The sequence below is a fragment of the Ambystoma mexicanum genome, chromosome 5p (assembly GCF_040938575.1).
Source record: "Ambystoma mexicanum isolate Mex_15411 chromosome 5p, UKY_AmexF1_1, whole genome shotgun sequence".
Taxonomy (NCBI): domain Eukaryota; kingdom Metazoa; phylum Chordata; class Amphibia; order Caudata; family Ambystomatidae; genus Ambystoma; species Ambystoma mexicanum.
In genome coordinates, this window is record NC_090930.1 from 244,085,657 (window position 1) to 244,100,175 (window position 14,519).

General features: G+C 42.7%; 1 protein-coding gene across 1 annotated transcript in view; it reads right to left on the reverse strand.

Annotated features, from left to right (window-relative positions):
* SH2D1A (SH2 domain containing 1A) overlaps positions 1–11,841 on the reverse strand; it is a 642,540-nt gene extending 630,699 nt beyond the window's left edge. Inside the window, exon 1 of the mRNA XM_069612658.1 lies at positions 11,576–11,841. Within this exon, the coding sequence (XP_069468759.1) occupies positions 11,576–11,712 (137 nt within the window). The 5' untranslated portion in view covers positions 11,713–11,841. The remainder of the gene's footprint in view (positions 1–11,575) is intronic.
* Positions 11,842–14,519: the final 2,678 nt, after the last annotated feature.

Consider the following 14,519-nt stretch of genomic DNA (forward strand, 5'->3'; position numbering starts at 1 on the left):
AATAAAACATAAACATGAATTTTCAGATCTATTCATCTGATACCTGATATCAACAAGTATCCCTCTTTCATTTCTAGTAGATTCTCTGGGTTGCACTGTTACGTCACATCAATGTACAACTTTATTTAGCTGCACTACATCACCTGAAAAACAACCCATGTATCTATCTTTTTACTACGAATCTAACTGGCCAAAATTGTCATGTACAATTAATATAACTGTGGGGAAATAGTGCACCTCTGGTGAGTGCCTGCTCTACAGTGACTCAGCATTTTCTGTCCATAGATTCTTATTTGAATGAGTGCCCAGTTTTGCAGTCGGTTCAAGGCCCTGGTGTACAGAGAGGGACTACCTAATATTTCACAAATCTGCCATATGAACTGCCATTTCTTTAAAACTACTGCCAAGGGTACACCAATAATGTTTGCGTAAGAGCACCAAGAAGCTAACAAAGGGCGTATATTGTTCTGTGCATGACCTCATTACATTACACACATCAGATAACCTACTTTCTGTGAAATGCATTGGCTTTTTGCACTCAACCTAGAGGCAGGAAAAAGGGCATCTAATAGTTCATGAATAAAGTTTGTATCACCTTAATCAGACGATATGTGCACACTTTCACACAGGTTGTATAGTCCAAATGTCGTAGAGTTTACAAGTCAATCAATCAGTCATCTTTATTTCGACACATTATTATAAAGCAAAATAGTGTAAATAATTCTCGGCTAGTTAAACTCCATACTAATATTGAAGAATACAAAAATACTTGGAATATAATTAGCAGCCAACAATAACTACTGTTGTAAGTAAAACACATCTGGCAAGTAAAAGAGTCCACAATCAGAGAATGTTAAATGCAAGAATGAGCTTGCAAGTGTAATACTCGAGTAAAGTGCAATTAAATGCGTAAAGTGTATTGAAGTGCACACAGCGAACCTCAAAAGTTCAAATCTGGGTTAACACCCCGTGTAGCGGACAAATTGGGCTAAAATAAACTTAGCTTAGTGATACTTGTAAGAACACAGTTAAAACCAACCTGTACATTACAGAGCAGAGTTAGACTAAGGTGGCATTAGTTGGGTTCCTCTTTTCCATGCCTTACTTAAGTAAGTGGCCAGGGCAAAAGCAACTCTCAACTCCATGCACACTAGTAGGAAGGTGAGTGCCAGTCTATAATACCATAAACCATTTTCTTTTAAGTGAGTCATCAACCAGCTCTTCCTTATGTCGGCATAGATGGGGCAAAAAACGATGACGTGCGCTAAGCTCTCAACTCCACCACAAATACAACAGAGGCTGGCTCCCGCCTTCCATCTGTGCGTCCATACTGCCAATGGAAGGACATTAATCCTGGATCTAGTGAGCAGAGTCTTGTGCTGTGGGTTTGTCACAAAAATTTGATTCCCCGGAAGTCCTGACACAAGTGTGAAAGGGAGATCTAGTCTAAATTGGGGCCTTGCAGCCATTTCGTCTTCTCTGGCGTCTGCAAAGAAATGTGCAATTTTGGCCTTTATAGTCTGCTTTGGTAATTTAACAAGCAGCTTGTGATCTGTAATACAGGCTCCCAGTCCCAGCTTATGCAGAAGTGACCTGACGTAGCCAAGCCAGCCAACCTTGTTTCAGCTAGTAAGTGACAATACATTCATGACCAAATGTTTAGTTAGATTCTTCCATTTGCCAACCATAATCTGTGCCAGAATAGAATTGGTTTAGAATGGACAAGATCCAATAAATATGTTGAAGCGGTCTCCGAAATGGGACGTGTAGACCAAAGAGGAATGCAGGGTGGGCAGTAGTTTTCTGAGGTATTGGTTCTCTGCTGTCGGTAAGCATTCTAAGTTCGAATAACCCCATATATCACTCCCAAACATCCCAGCCAGCATGGGTTGCCTCGATGTATAGTCAGCATGTGATCTATGGATTGATGTCTAATGGTTTTGGCAAATCTGAATTCCACCCGAGTTACGTCTAATTTTTGCTGCTGATTTGATTGTGTGATCCTCCAAGGTTAATCTGGTATTGAATCTGAGATCCAAGTAATCACATTTGTCACAAACCCCCAATTGGTAACCATTAGAACACATTCTGAGTTTAGCCTTCCTTTTACCCGAGACACACAGTATTAGGCATTTCTTTTGATTTACACTAAGGACCCTTACAGACATATACTCAGTGTATCTATCGATGAGCAGTTGAAGTGATTGTGGTGTGGTTGCCAAGTCAAGGATGTGGGGAACACTCAGGAAAACATTTCAAGAAGACTGAACTCAGCAGCGGAGTAAATCTCACAATTGTAAATTGACAATCATTTCATTTGATCCCTTAAACAATTTTTTTATGCCTTGATTTTTTCGGATGGTTCCTTCTTCGTGTCCTACTCTTTGCTCCCTTCAAACCTGTTTCTATCATGTCCAGATTGTCTACACAAGGCATCAACGAGCCACTGGTTCCTTAAAAAGAACATGACAATTTCTATTCTACCGTACTAACATCGGAGCGCCACTGGGCTCCGGTATCAAACTACAGCATGCCAAACCCATCGTTCCAACAGCCCAATCCCAAATGACCAATCATGATCACCACATGCAGCCCCTATTTTCTCCACCATTTTACAGATCACAGCTACAGTTTGTCATATTTCTGAGACCCATGTTCTATCTTTCGATGTCACATACTTCTCCCTAATTTGGATCTTGAATGAATATGTTTGGAATGTCCTCACTTTGTCACCTTCATACCACTCCTGTGTTTGTTTCCTTTGCTTTCAGCTTCCTCCTTTATGTTAATCTTATGAAACATATTCCTTGTATTCTCTAATCCAGGTACTATGTGATATGCATTATTTCCTCTGTGATAAATGCACGTCCTCCAATGGGCTCCTCTCATTCTGAGCGGTAGGGCACCAAATAGGCAGCGCATCAGTGCACCAGCTGGTCTCAGATACTATGTTAGACTGTGACTCTCTTCATCAACCAAGATGTCTGCCATCTTGCACCCGTCTCTGGTGTGTGCCAGCAGTAGAACAGCAGATTGGGGATGTTACAGGAAAAGATCGTTAACATGAGAAGACACATTCTGTTTGGCCTCTGCTCTTACTTTCCCTAAGAAAAATATCTATGTGTGTCTGTGTGTGATTCAATTAGTGTCTGCCACACTGGTCATGTGCACCATTCTCCTTTGAAATGCCTTGTGAACTCTTGTTCGACAGCAGTAATTCCCATGTGTTGAAAATATTGGCACTTGTTTAGGAAAGTAAGTTATATTGCCAATAATGGAAACATGCAACACTTCTCATCAGCTGAAGGTTGGGCTGTGACCCTGCATATGGCTATGGCCCCAATGAGCAAGACTCGGGCCGCAGGCATAGAATTCTTGTTTATTGTCGGCTTAACACTACCTTTGTCCCATTGCTGTCCCTGATTCCTTTCTCTGAGTAAAACCAGCCCTCACATGTGAAAATAACTTTCCAGTAATGCCACCCTTGTGGAGTTTGGCTTAAAAATAGCTTTAGTGATCTACCTCAAAAACATCTCCCTTCATTAAAGCAATTGTTCCTTTGAAAAACAGAGGGAAAGCTGGGAAATTTGGCGGCTCTCCTCCCAAAGAAAACATCCAAATAAAATATACTAAAGGAAGAAGATAGAAATTATAAAGAAATGAAAAACAAGATGGAATCCATAAATCATTATTGGAACAACAATTTCATCAAAGCAATGCATCAAATACAGACACAACATTATTTGGGTATTTAAGAAACTGAGTATTAATAACTGAGAACGAAGGAGCTGACTTTGTCACTACCTTGGCACTACTTCTGGCATGTTGGAAGAGTTTCCAGGACTTTGCCTTTTTTGCCTGGCAGGCGATCTCAGAGGCCTCGGACCAAATCCCAGTAAGCCGCAAGCAAGCAAGAACATAGCAAGGAAAAGGCTGAGACCGTTGTCGGACAGTGATTGAACAAATCCAGGTGTTCCATTAATGTCTTAGATTTCTAAAGTTCATGGACTGAAGGGAAGCATCCCTGATATGCCTGTGCATTCTCATAATATAAACTGTAAAGACAGATTAAGTAGAGGTATACGCCTCATAACAACCTTGGAGATGAGCGATAAAAAAGACAGCATTCACACAATGCCACTTCTTTAATCACCCACCATATTTCAGGTGAGATAGCAAATGCCACTGGTGGTATGGCATGGGAACACTGGTGGAGATTATTTACCCCGATCATAAGGTCCAAATCACTTTGAAAATCAGCACACTTTTAAGTGTCAGTAGAAATTGCAAAACGTCTCTATAATTTCCTGGTCTGCCTCAATACAGGGAAACAAGGTTTTCCAGGGGGGACATTGTGTACAGGCCAGACGTGTTATAAATGTCACATCATATCATATTATTGGCAGGTGGGGAACCATTTTGCATCATTGATGCCAGCCTCCTCACCTTCCTTCCCAATAGATGCATTAGAGAGAGAATTGAACATAGCCACTATTGTACAACATTCATGTCCATACCCAAAAGGAAAGTGGAAATGAACAGAAAGCCAACCTAATGTCTGCGATCCATATTTATCTTGATAAGTGGCCCTTTTGCAAATCTGTTAGGGAAACAGTTGCTCGCTTTCTTTTACTGCACCCTTTCTATATAAAACTTAGAGGATCATATTTAAGACTGATGTTTGTCAGGGGGAACAGTCTCAGTACGACTGAACAGATGGTATGGCGCAAGTTGGTTTGGTAGCAAAGTACATTCACAGAGAGTGGTTAAAGAGGAAGATTGGTCTGGTGGCCTGCCTGTGACTTCTGTATTAGAGCATTATGGACCTGATTCAAAGAACGTTTTTCAATCGAACTTTCCTATGAAAAAGGCTTTGGTAAATCAGGCTCTATATTGGGTCCAAAGAATACCTTAATGCTTTCATCTTAAAGGTCTGTGGGCCTCATTACACGGTAGGCGGTGGACCAAGGTGCTATTAGCACCTTGGTCCATGCTGGTAAAATACCGGCACCGCCTTGGAGGAAAGGGGAATTACCACCCTATTCCAAGGTTGGCGGGGTGGTAATTCCCCCTTCCCCATTCCCATTTTTGCCCCATAGGGCATAATGGGAATGGGGAAGGTGCTAATTACGGTACCGCAAATTGCGGTACCTTAATTAGCAACCTGGTCCCTTTGCGGGTTGGTTTTTAACGCCTGCTAAAAAGCTGTCGTTAAAGTACCAACCCGCAAAGGGACCTCGTAGTAAGGCGGTAAGGGTTAACGGTCACCGGTACCATTACCAGTGACTGTTAACCCTTTCCGCCTTCCGTGTAATGAGGCCCTATGTGTCTTCCTACAGAAGTACACTTTGATGTTTCAATGTTCTTAATTTTTAGATGTCATTATAATGAAGACTTCCATCTTTCCATCTAGGTTTCTTAATTGTGTGTTATTTATTATGATTTTAATGTATTGTACACGTTGGTTCAAATTATTGCATGCTTGCCTAAATTATTTTATATCAAATAAAGGCCTTTTGACTGAATAGAAGAAAATAGACATCATATTCCAAGTGGATTTCGATCGGAATGAATTACTGTTACCATGAGCAGGAATCTACCTAACAATCCACACACCTTGTAATGAGGCTAGAAATGTAATCCTAACCTTATAACAAGGACGGCCAGGGGCCTTCCTGGCTTGATTTTCCTGTTATAAGCAAGGGCAACCATAAAATGTTCTTACTTATGGTAGACAACATTTCAGGCAGATGTGGAGTGCAGACTTTCTATGCTTTGATGGTACAGGGCCGTGTTCCTTGTGAATGTGCAACAGTGTGCCCTGGGGCTTTACCACCATGGGAGTCTGTCATAGATGCTCAATTTGGTGAAAATGTGAAATTAAACGTGCACTATGAACACAATGATAAATTACACAGAAAAAGAAAAAGTAGAATTAATAATGTTTTCAATCTTGTTCTTTACATTTTTATTAAAATGTACAGGTCTCTACAAAGTCTGCTAACAGTGGAGGATAGAGTGTAAGGGTGTCGATGAATTACTGCATGCTTAGTCATTTTGTAGGTTAAGCATGCTCCTGAAGGGGGAGATTGGGGAAAGTGTAGTGCATGAGAGGAACCAAGGGCCCAATTCACAGAGCATTTGCCAAAGGGGTTTTGCCATTATAAAACCCTTCTGTGAATTAGGCCCTTAGAGTTTCCTCCTATTCCTATTATTTATTTTGTTGACCTTTATTTAATACAAGACTTCATCAGTAACTTTTTTACATTTGTTTTGTTGCTTTTCTGTTTAATGGTTAAAGAAATTCAACCTTAACAAATCAATTATTTAAAAAAAAGTGAAAGATAAAATCAATTAAAGATCATGTACAAAAAAGGAAATAAAAAGCACATCCACAAAGGAAAAACAGAGTTCCAATAAATACATTTCAAGATCTGATAATTTCTTAGCCGATTGTGCCGCAAAGCAAAAAACAATATACTCAATCTGTGAAAACCAATACATTTGTGAGTAAAGCTACAACTCATAGGATGATTAGTATAACAAATTATGTGGCCTAATCGTATTGTCCAAATTACTTCAAGTAATTTAGTCTCAAACTGTTGAAGAGTGTGACTACTGAAACCACCATAGACACTTGTGTGTCCTCTATGGATTTTCCCCAAAACGATTCCTGGTCTGCAGAAACAACCCAATAGAAATAACAGTACCTCCTCATTCTCAGTATAGAACATTCTGTTAGTAGATGCTGTAGGGTTTCGGATTTACACTCAGCTATACAGAATCTGCATTCAGCCTCTAGCCCCGACAACCTCTTCTGTCTAATCAGAACCTCCTTGGAGGGAAGTAGGTTCCAGCTAAATAGTTATCCCGAATCCTAGCACCAGGACATTTCTTTACATTAGGTGCTACTTAAATGAGACCTAGTTTTACTTGGAATTCCTTTTATACTGTAAGAGTCTTTCAACATAATTAGGCCTCCTGGTTCTATGGTATTTATTTTTTCAGCATTTCCTTCTGTCTTTATACATATTTTTTTTAATCTGCATGTATGTTATGTTATGTTATGTTGTGTTATGTTAACGGTACTTATATAGCGCACCGTCACCAACGGAATTGGTCCCCAGGCGCTCTAGAGGATCTGCAGATGAGAAGGTGGGATGGCTTAGTAAGGTGAAGAGGGAGTAGGATAGTGAGAGGAGTGGTGTACTGTTGGCAGCTTCAACTTGGTAAACACTGGGTGCTGAGCTGTGGTGTGAGTATTGGATCAGTGTCAGTTCGCGTGTGCTGTTGGTTGCGATTTATGTGTTGTTGCAGTGTGGTGAAGTGCGTGCAGCATGTTGTGCGAGAGATGGTTGTGTGAGTTTTTTAAGTGTGCAGAGAGTTTGAGTTTATATTGGTTATTGGGTTATGTGACATTCAACATGCAAGCATTCACAGTTATGTCTAAGTGTAGCACTCGCTGACCTACACAATTCAGCCTGAGTGTGGCACTCACCAATCTCCACAATATTATAGTATCCACATTTGTATCTTCTAAATATAACATAAATATACTTGTCTTAGAAACAAAAAGTTGCAAATAGTGGTTTTCCACATTTATCAAAATTAAAAGTGTAACGTTTTGATGCCAGTAATGGGCTGCTCACAGAACTGGGTTCCTGTACATTAAGCTGAGAACCATTTCCACCTTAAAAACAAACCACTGCTCCTTATGCCGAGGTGATAAACATCAGAGTAGCTCTTTTCTAACCTCTCCATTGTGTCACTTTGCACAGCCATTTGCCTGCAAGTAATAATTTACTTCCTGAAGAGCTGATCAAAACACATGGATTTCCGGTTTTTAGTTTTCACACATAAATGCTGAACGGAAACAGAGTGATGCATGTGTAAAAAACAGTAAAAGATGTGTGAAGAATACTGGATTTTTTTTCTCTTTCGAAATATTGATACACCTAAGTAACAGAAAGCTGAAACATCTATAGAATTAGGTCGATCTGAAAGATATGCGAGTTTTATTTGCACATCTTATAAGATTTCAACTGACAAGATTTGTGGATTCAAGATAAGCATGTGGGTTTTTATACAGAAGCTGTGCTCCGATGCAAGTAAAGCTTGCACTATGGTGAAAATCTCCCTAGTGCAACAAACATATTCTTTCAATGAACCTTTGTACCAGGGTAATGTTTGAATTAGTCGTTGACCAAGTGCAACATTTGCCTTGGTAGAAAAATGAACTGAACTATATGTAATGTAAGGTAATTCTTGTCCTAGTGCTTTTTGCACGTGTGTCAATGGAAAGTTTCACTTTGTGAAAATATTAAATAAACGTTGCACCTGCGCAAATGCAATTACTGCTAACACAACCATTGCCTTATTGCAAAAATAAATCGTTCAATGCTGTTTTGCTTGGCAAAGGTAGCAGGCACCCCTCTATCGATATAACAAGGCTTGATAACCAGTTCAGTGGTTGTTAACCACTTGAGAATTCGCAGCCACTGCTTTTTCTCACTGTGCCTTTCACAGATGGGAAATATCCATTTGCATATCAGTCTTTGTCCTGCCCAGGGGCAGTCCAGCACCGAAATGCAATGGCAATTCCAACCTGAACGAGAGTACCACCAGCAACCCCATACACATGTTTCACCCTTGTTGGGGATCACCAGTGAGGTGAAGCTGATGCCTCTCTAAGCACAGTGAGAGGGAGACCACGTCTGGTTGCCCCCAGGAGACCTAGGGTTACCAATCCTAGGTTCCTTGAATTTTGTTTTGCAAAGGTAGCGGGCGCCCCTCTCGCGATAGAACAAGGCTTGATAACCTGTTCAGTGGTTATTAACCACTTGAGAGTTCGCAGCCACTGCTTTTTCTCACTGTGCCTTTCACAGATGGGAAATATCCATTTGCATATCAGTCTTTGCCCTGCCCAGGGGCAGTCCAGCACCGAAATGCAATGGCAATTCCAACCTGAACGAGAGTACCACCAGCAACCCCATACACGTGTTTCACCCTTGTTGGGGATCATCAGTGAGGTGAAGCTGATGCCTCTCTAAGCACAGTGAGAGGGAGACCACGTCTGGTTGCCCCCAGGAGACCTAGGGTTACCAATCCTAGGTTCCTTGAATTTTATTTTACAAAGGTAGCGGGCGCCCCTCTCTCGATAGAACAAGGCTTGATAACCTGTTCAGTGGTTATTAACCACTTGAGAGTTCGCAGCCACTGCTTTTTCTCACTGTGCCTTTCACAGATGGGAAATATCCATTTGCATATCAGTCTTTGATCTGCCCAGGGGCAGTCCAGCACCGAAATGCAATGGCAATTCCAACCTGAACGAGAGTACCACCAGCAACCCCATACACGTGTTTCACCCTTGTTGGGGATCATCAGTGAGGTGAAGCTGATGCCTCTCTAAGCACAGTGAGAGGGAGACCATGTCTGGTTGCCCCCAGGAGACCTAGGGTTACCAATCCTAGGTTCCTTGAATTTTATTTTACAAAGGTAGCGGGCGCCCCTCTCTCGATAGAACAAGGCTTGATAACCTGTTCAGTGGTTATTAACCACTTGAGAGTTCGCAGCCACTGCTTTTTCTCACTGTGCCTTTCACAGATGGGAAATATCCATTTGCATACCAGTCTTTGTCCTGCCCAGGGGCAGTCCAGCACCGAAATGCAATGGCAATTCCAACCTGAACGAGAGTACCACCAGCAACCCCATACACGTGTTTCACCCTTGTTGGGGATCATCAATGAGGTGAAGCTGATGCCGCTCTAAGCACAGTGAGAGGGAGACCACGTCTGGTTGCCCCCAGGAGACCTAGGGTTACCAATCCTAGGTTCCTTGAATTTAGTTTTGCAAAGGTAGCGGGCGCCCCTCTCTCGATAGAACAAGGCTTGATAACCTGTTCAGTGGTTATTAACCACTTGAGAGTTCGCAGCCACTGCTTTTTCTCACTGTGCCTTTTACAGATGGGAAATATCCATTTGCATATCAGTCTTTGTCCTGCCCAGGGGCAGTCCAGCACCGAAATGCAATGGCAATTCCAACCTGAACGAGAGTACCACCAGCAACCCCATACACGTGTTTCACCCTTGTTGGGGATCATCAATGAGGTGAAGCTGATGCCGCTCTAAGCACAGTGAGAGGGAGACCACGTCTGGTTGCCCCCAGGAGACCTAGGGTTACCAATCCTAGGTTCCTTGAATTTAGTTTTGCAAAGGTAGCGGGCGCCCCTCTCTCGATAGAACAAGGCTTGATAACCTGTTCAGTGGTTATTAACCACTTGAGAGTTCGCAGCCACTGCTTTTTCTCACTGTGCCTTTTACAGATGGGAAATATCCATTTGCATATCAGTCTTTGTCCTGCCCAGGGGCAGTCCAGCACCGAAATGCAATGGCAATTCCAACCTGAACGAGAGTACCACCAGCAACCCCATACACGTGTTTCACCCTCGTTGGGGATCATCAGTGAGGTGAAGCTGATGCCTCTCTAAGCACAGTGAGAGGGAGACCACGTCTGGTTGCCCCCAGGAGACCTAGGGTTACCAATCCTAGGTTCCTTGAATTTTGTTTTGCAAAGGTAGCGGGCACCCCTCTCTCGATAGAACAAGGCTTGATAACCTGTTCTGTGGTGTTCTTTTGCACCTGGGCAAAGACTGCCCTAATCCTAGTCCTATGCCATTGTGTATTCAAAGAATTCGTTTTTTATACTAGTGTAATGTTTGCCTTAGTGCTAATGGCATTTGCACCCATGCAACGTTTCTGTAATACTGCCCCTGGCGTGTAAGTAATTAAACGTGCACCTCTGTCTTTAAGAGGCAGCTGGTTAGAGCTTTTCTACTAGCACATGTGAGGAGAGAACAGCACCTGATCCGTTCAAGAGCACAACCAATGATCATTCAATACATCTGAATACTGCAAGCAAGATGAACTCACTGTGATTAGTTTTGTATTCAAAAATTCATCTTCATTTGTACAAATAGTTCCATAAAGTAAAAAAAAAATAATAATCCCATTGCAACACGTACATTTCAGTGTGTCTAAAAGGTATCTTAAATTATGTTCAAACGTCATGCGAATCCCTGTTTTTTTTTTTTACTTCTAGAATGCCGTGAAACAAGTAAAATACACAAGGCCTCAAATTATCTATAGCAGAACTACACGTGCTTCAATCAGGAGGCCGAGTACATAACCTGTACTAAATGGCGCAAATGACATTACGAATCTTGTGCTAAATTGCATGTCTGTTCTGTTACTAATCAACATAGGGAAATCTTGTGATGCCAAAACGCCATGATTGACATATTACATTCACTATGTTTTAAAAAAAAAAATGTGTAGTCATTATGATCACATGTCGACTGCACATTAAAAAACGAAACGCCCATGACATGTGGAACATATCACCTACCTACCACCATGTGGAGTAGTATCCTGTGCAATGTATCACTGCTGGGGCAAAATAACACACGGCAATGTGGCAGTACATTCTTAATTTCCACTGGCGCCAACATGCATGCGCACACTTCCCTGGGTAGTTTTCCCGCAGAAGCGCAACAGGCTATCTTCGGTTAAATACTCACAGCACACAAAGGCAGTACACGCCAGGAATGCTCTCGCTGTCTCGCAGTAAATAGCTTCCATCCAACCCCACGCTTGCTAGGAGTCTCTCTCCAGTTTCTCGACTGATTTTCCCGTGATAGACAGATACCGATTCCATCCTCTGAGTCGGGCACTCTAAAATGGCCGAAAGCTGTGCGGTTCGGCAGTTCTTAAAGCGGTTGCCACAGAAGAACTGTCTGGGCTCGCTATGAAAGGTTTTACGAGGAAACAGGATATAAGTAGTCACAGAAGAGGCGGAACATGTTCAGAACAGTCTATAATGCTTCTCCTGCACTACTTTTATGCTCATTTTAGAGCATGCCGCCAAAACAAGAAAGACAAAAATGTTGAACAACAGATTTGTATAACCTTCGTGAACTGGGTGGAAGAGCAAACTGTCGCAGAATGTTGGCTCAGCAGGGAAACCACACTTGTTAAGCCCCTTCAGCTGTGGTCACTAGATGTTTCCCCCAACACAGAAAAGTCTCTGATGTGTGTCACCAGTGTTCCGAGTACTGTAGTTCAAAAGAATCATCGGAAGGATACACTGAGAGCCACGCAGATATGCCGCAAAACAGGTATCAAGAGGCCCAGGGCAGAAAATATTGATGACTGTCTACTCAGACAGCAATGGAGAATAGGAAGAAAAGGAGGCATTACTATGGTCTACAAAAAGTGTTCCATGCTATAAAAAAAGATACTCAGAAAAATATGCCCAGGATACAAGATACAATGCTGTATGGGTTAGGACGTACGAGATTGACCCAAGCAATAGGCAGAAACGAAACTGGAGAATACAGAGACTGATACAACATTACTGTTGTGGGGCTGGACTTGTGATCACAAAGGCCAGCTGAGCCAGGGCCGCGGGGGATGCAGCAAATGAGAGAGTCGTGGGGCCCACAGGCTTATCTGGTTCCCTGGGATCACCCAGGCACAGAACACTGATCCATGCAAACATGGACCGGACGCAGCAGGCCGTGACCGCAGGGCTTTACGTACAATCACTGAGTCGGACACAGAGTTGCCGATCACAGACTTTGCCACCGTACTGCTGCACGTGCCTGCCAGAGGCTCCGTTTATTGGGAACACGTCTTGCCATAGTCATGACTTGTGATGTTAAAGGGACAGCAGCAGAATTACTTGTTAGAATGTGTAGCATTTGAAAATCAAAGAGTAGTCCTGACGGAAAAGTTGAGGAAATTGGAGATTAAGGACGTGACAACTATAGATATTTTGAGGGAGGATGCTGCTATACTACAGAATAAAATAACCCGGATACCATGACAAGAATTGTATGTGTGCCAACTCTCCAACAGTCCATCTGTTCCCAGGACCAGCAACGCAAAGCAAGCAATTGAGCAGTCATAATGTATGCCTGTGTTCCAGGAATAAATATTTCCCCCAGTGAAATGTGTGAATGGATTTCAGATTTTAACACAAATAACACAAAGGATACTCACTGATAGAGTTCATTTTGTTGAAGGCAAATTGTCCAATGCTTTGCCCCATCAAAGGTCGTCAATAGCTTGCTTCCAGTGGAACACGATTTTACGAGAAGTACAGGCAGGGATATTTCCTGGCTTATGTAAAAGGAAGAGGAACCTTTGTGCCTAAGAGTTGGAGGAGAAATATCTTCCCTGTTCCGGGAATTACCATCCAACCAAAACAAGAGATTGGATGGAAAACAATTAAGGGGCACCATTAAAAGAGGTTTAAAAGAGATGTTCTAGTGAATATAAAAATAGAGGAGACCCCAACTGGTTTCTTCACTGTAGAGCAGTGCAACCACATGGAGGCTAAAATCTCCACCAGAGCAACCCCACCACAATTAAAATGAAAGCCCCGATTTGAGCTTTGCTGTTCTTCTGGTAATCTAAATTCAAATGGTGACATCCTTAGAGCAAGCCCTCCTCAGACGTCCTTATCTTTCAAGATGCAGCCTGCCATGCAAAGCCTGTGTGGGTTTGGTAGCGAGAGACCAGGAGTCCCCAGGAGGGATCAAACCAAATCTAACAGCCTGGGATCCTCATGAGCCACGAGGAGAAGCAGTAACCACTGCTGCCTTGACCACCGTGCGAGGGTAATAGGTTTGTTTGTTGTCTTCCTCCAAATTATCCTGATCACTTAGGTAGATTCTGCAACCTGGCACTCTCCAGGTGCTTTTGAACTACAAAATGCATTCTCCTTTGCAATTGATTATGCTGGCTAGGGATGATGGGAGCTGTAGTCCAAAACATCTGGTGAGCCAAAGGTTTCAGATCCATGACCTAGGGGATTGAAGGCATCAGAAACACATACACGTGACTGCCTGGCTAGGGGAAGAAGAGAGCATTGACATTCCATGCTTTGGAGATATAGATTGGACACAGATACCAGATGTAGAGCACCACGCTTTGACCGAAAGTGATATACTGCCAAGACGCCAAAGTGTGGACAGATAAGATTAAAAGATCTGGATGGACCGATGTAGCACATGACTGGCTCACCTGCTCAGCTGAAGATGTGCTGCAGAATGAGTGAAAATATTGGACTCGGACGGGAGATGTAAGCTAAGAGCTAGTTCCACCACAGACAGGCATTTGGGACCTCTCTGAAGACTCACATAACTGCTTGCCACCTGGGCGACCTTCCTGACTAGCAAGGACTGATTCAGGAGATGAGATGAGTAGACACAAGACATTTCCAGATCAGCCAGTTCAAAGAATTTGAATGCCTCTTGAGAATACATGTGTTCCGCACTGAGAGATCTCTTAATACATCTTCCCAACTGAAGAGGCTGGCATCCCTGATAATTATCCAGTTAGAAGAGGGAGGCAAAGGCGACCAGGAAGCAATATGAGAAAGAGAACCACCACTGCATGCTGGATGCCAGCAAGGGGAAACAAGAAATCATGACCACCGAGCTGCTGGGATCTTCAAAC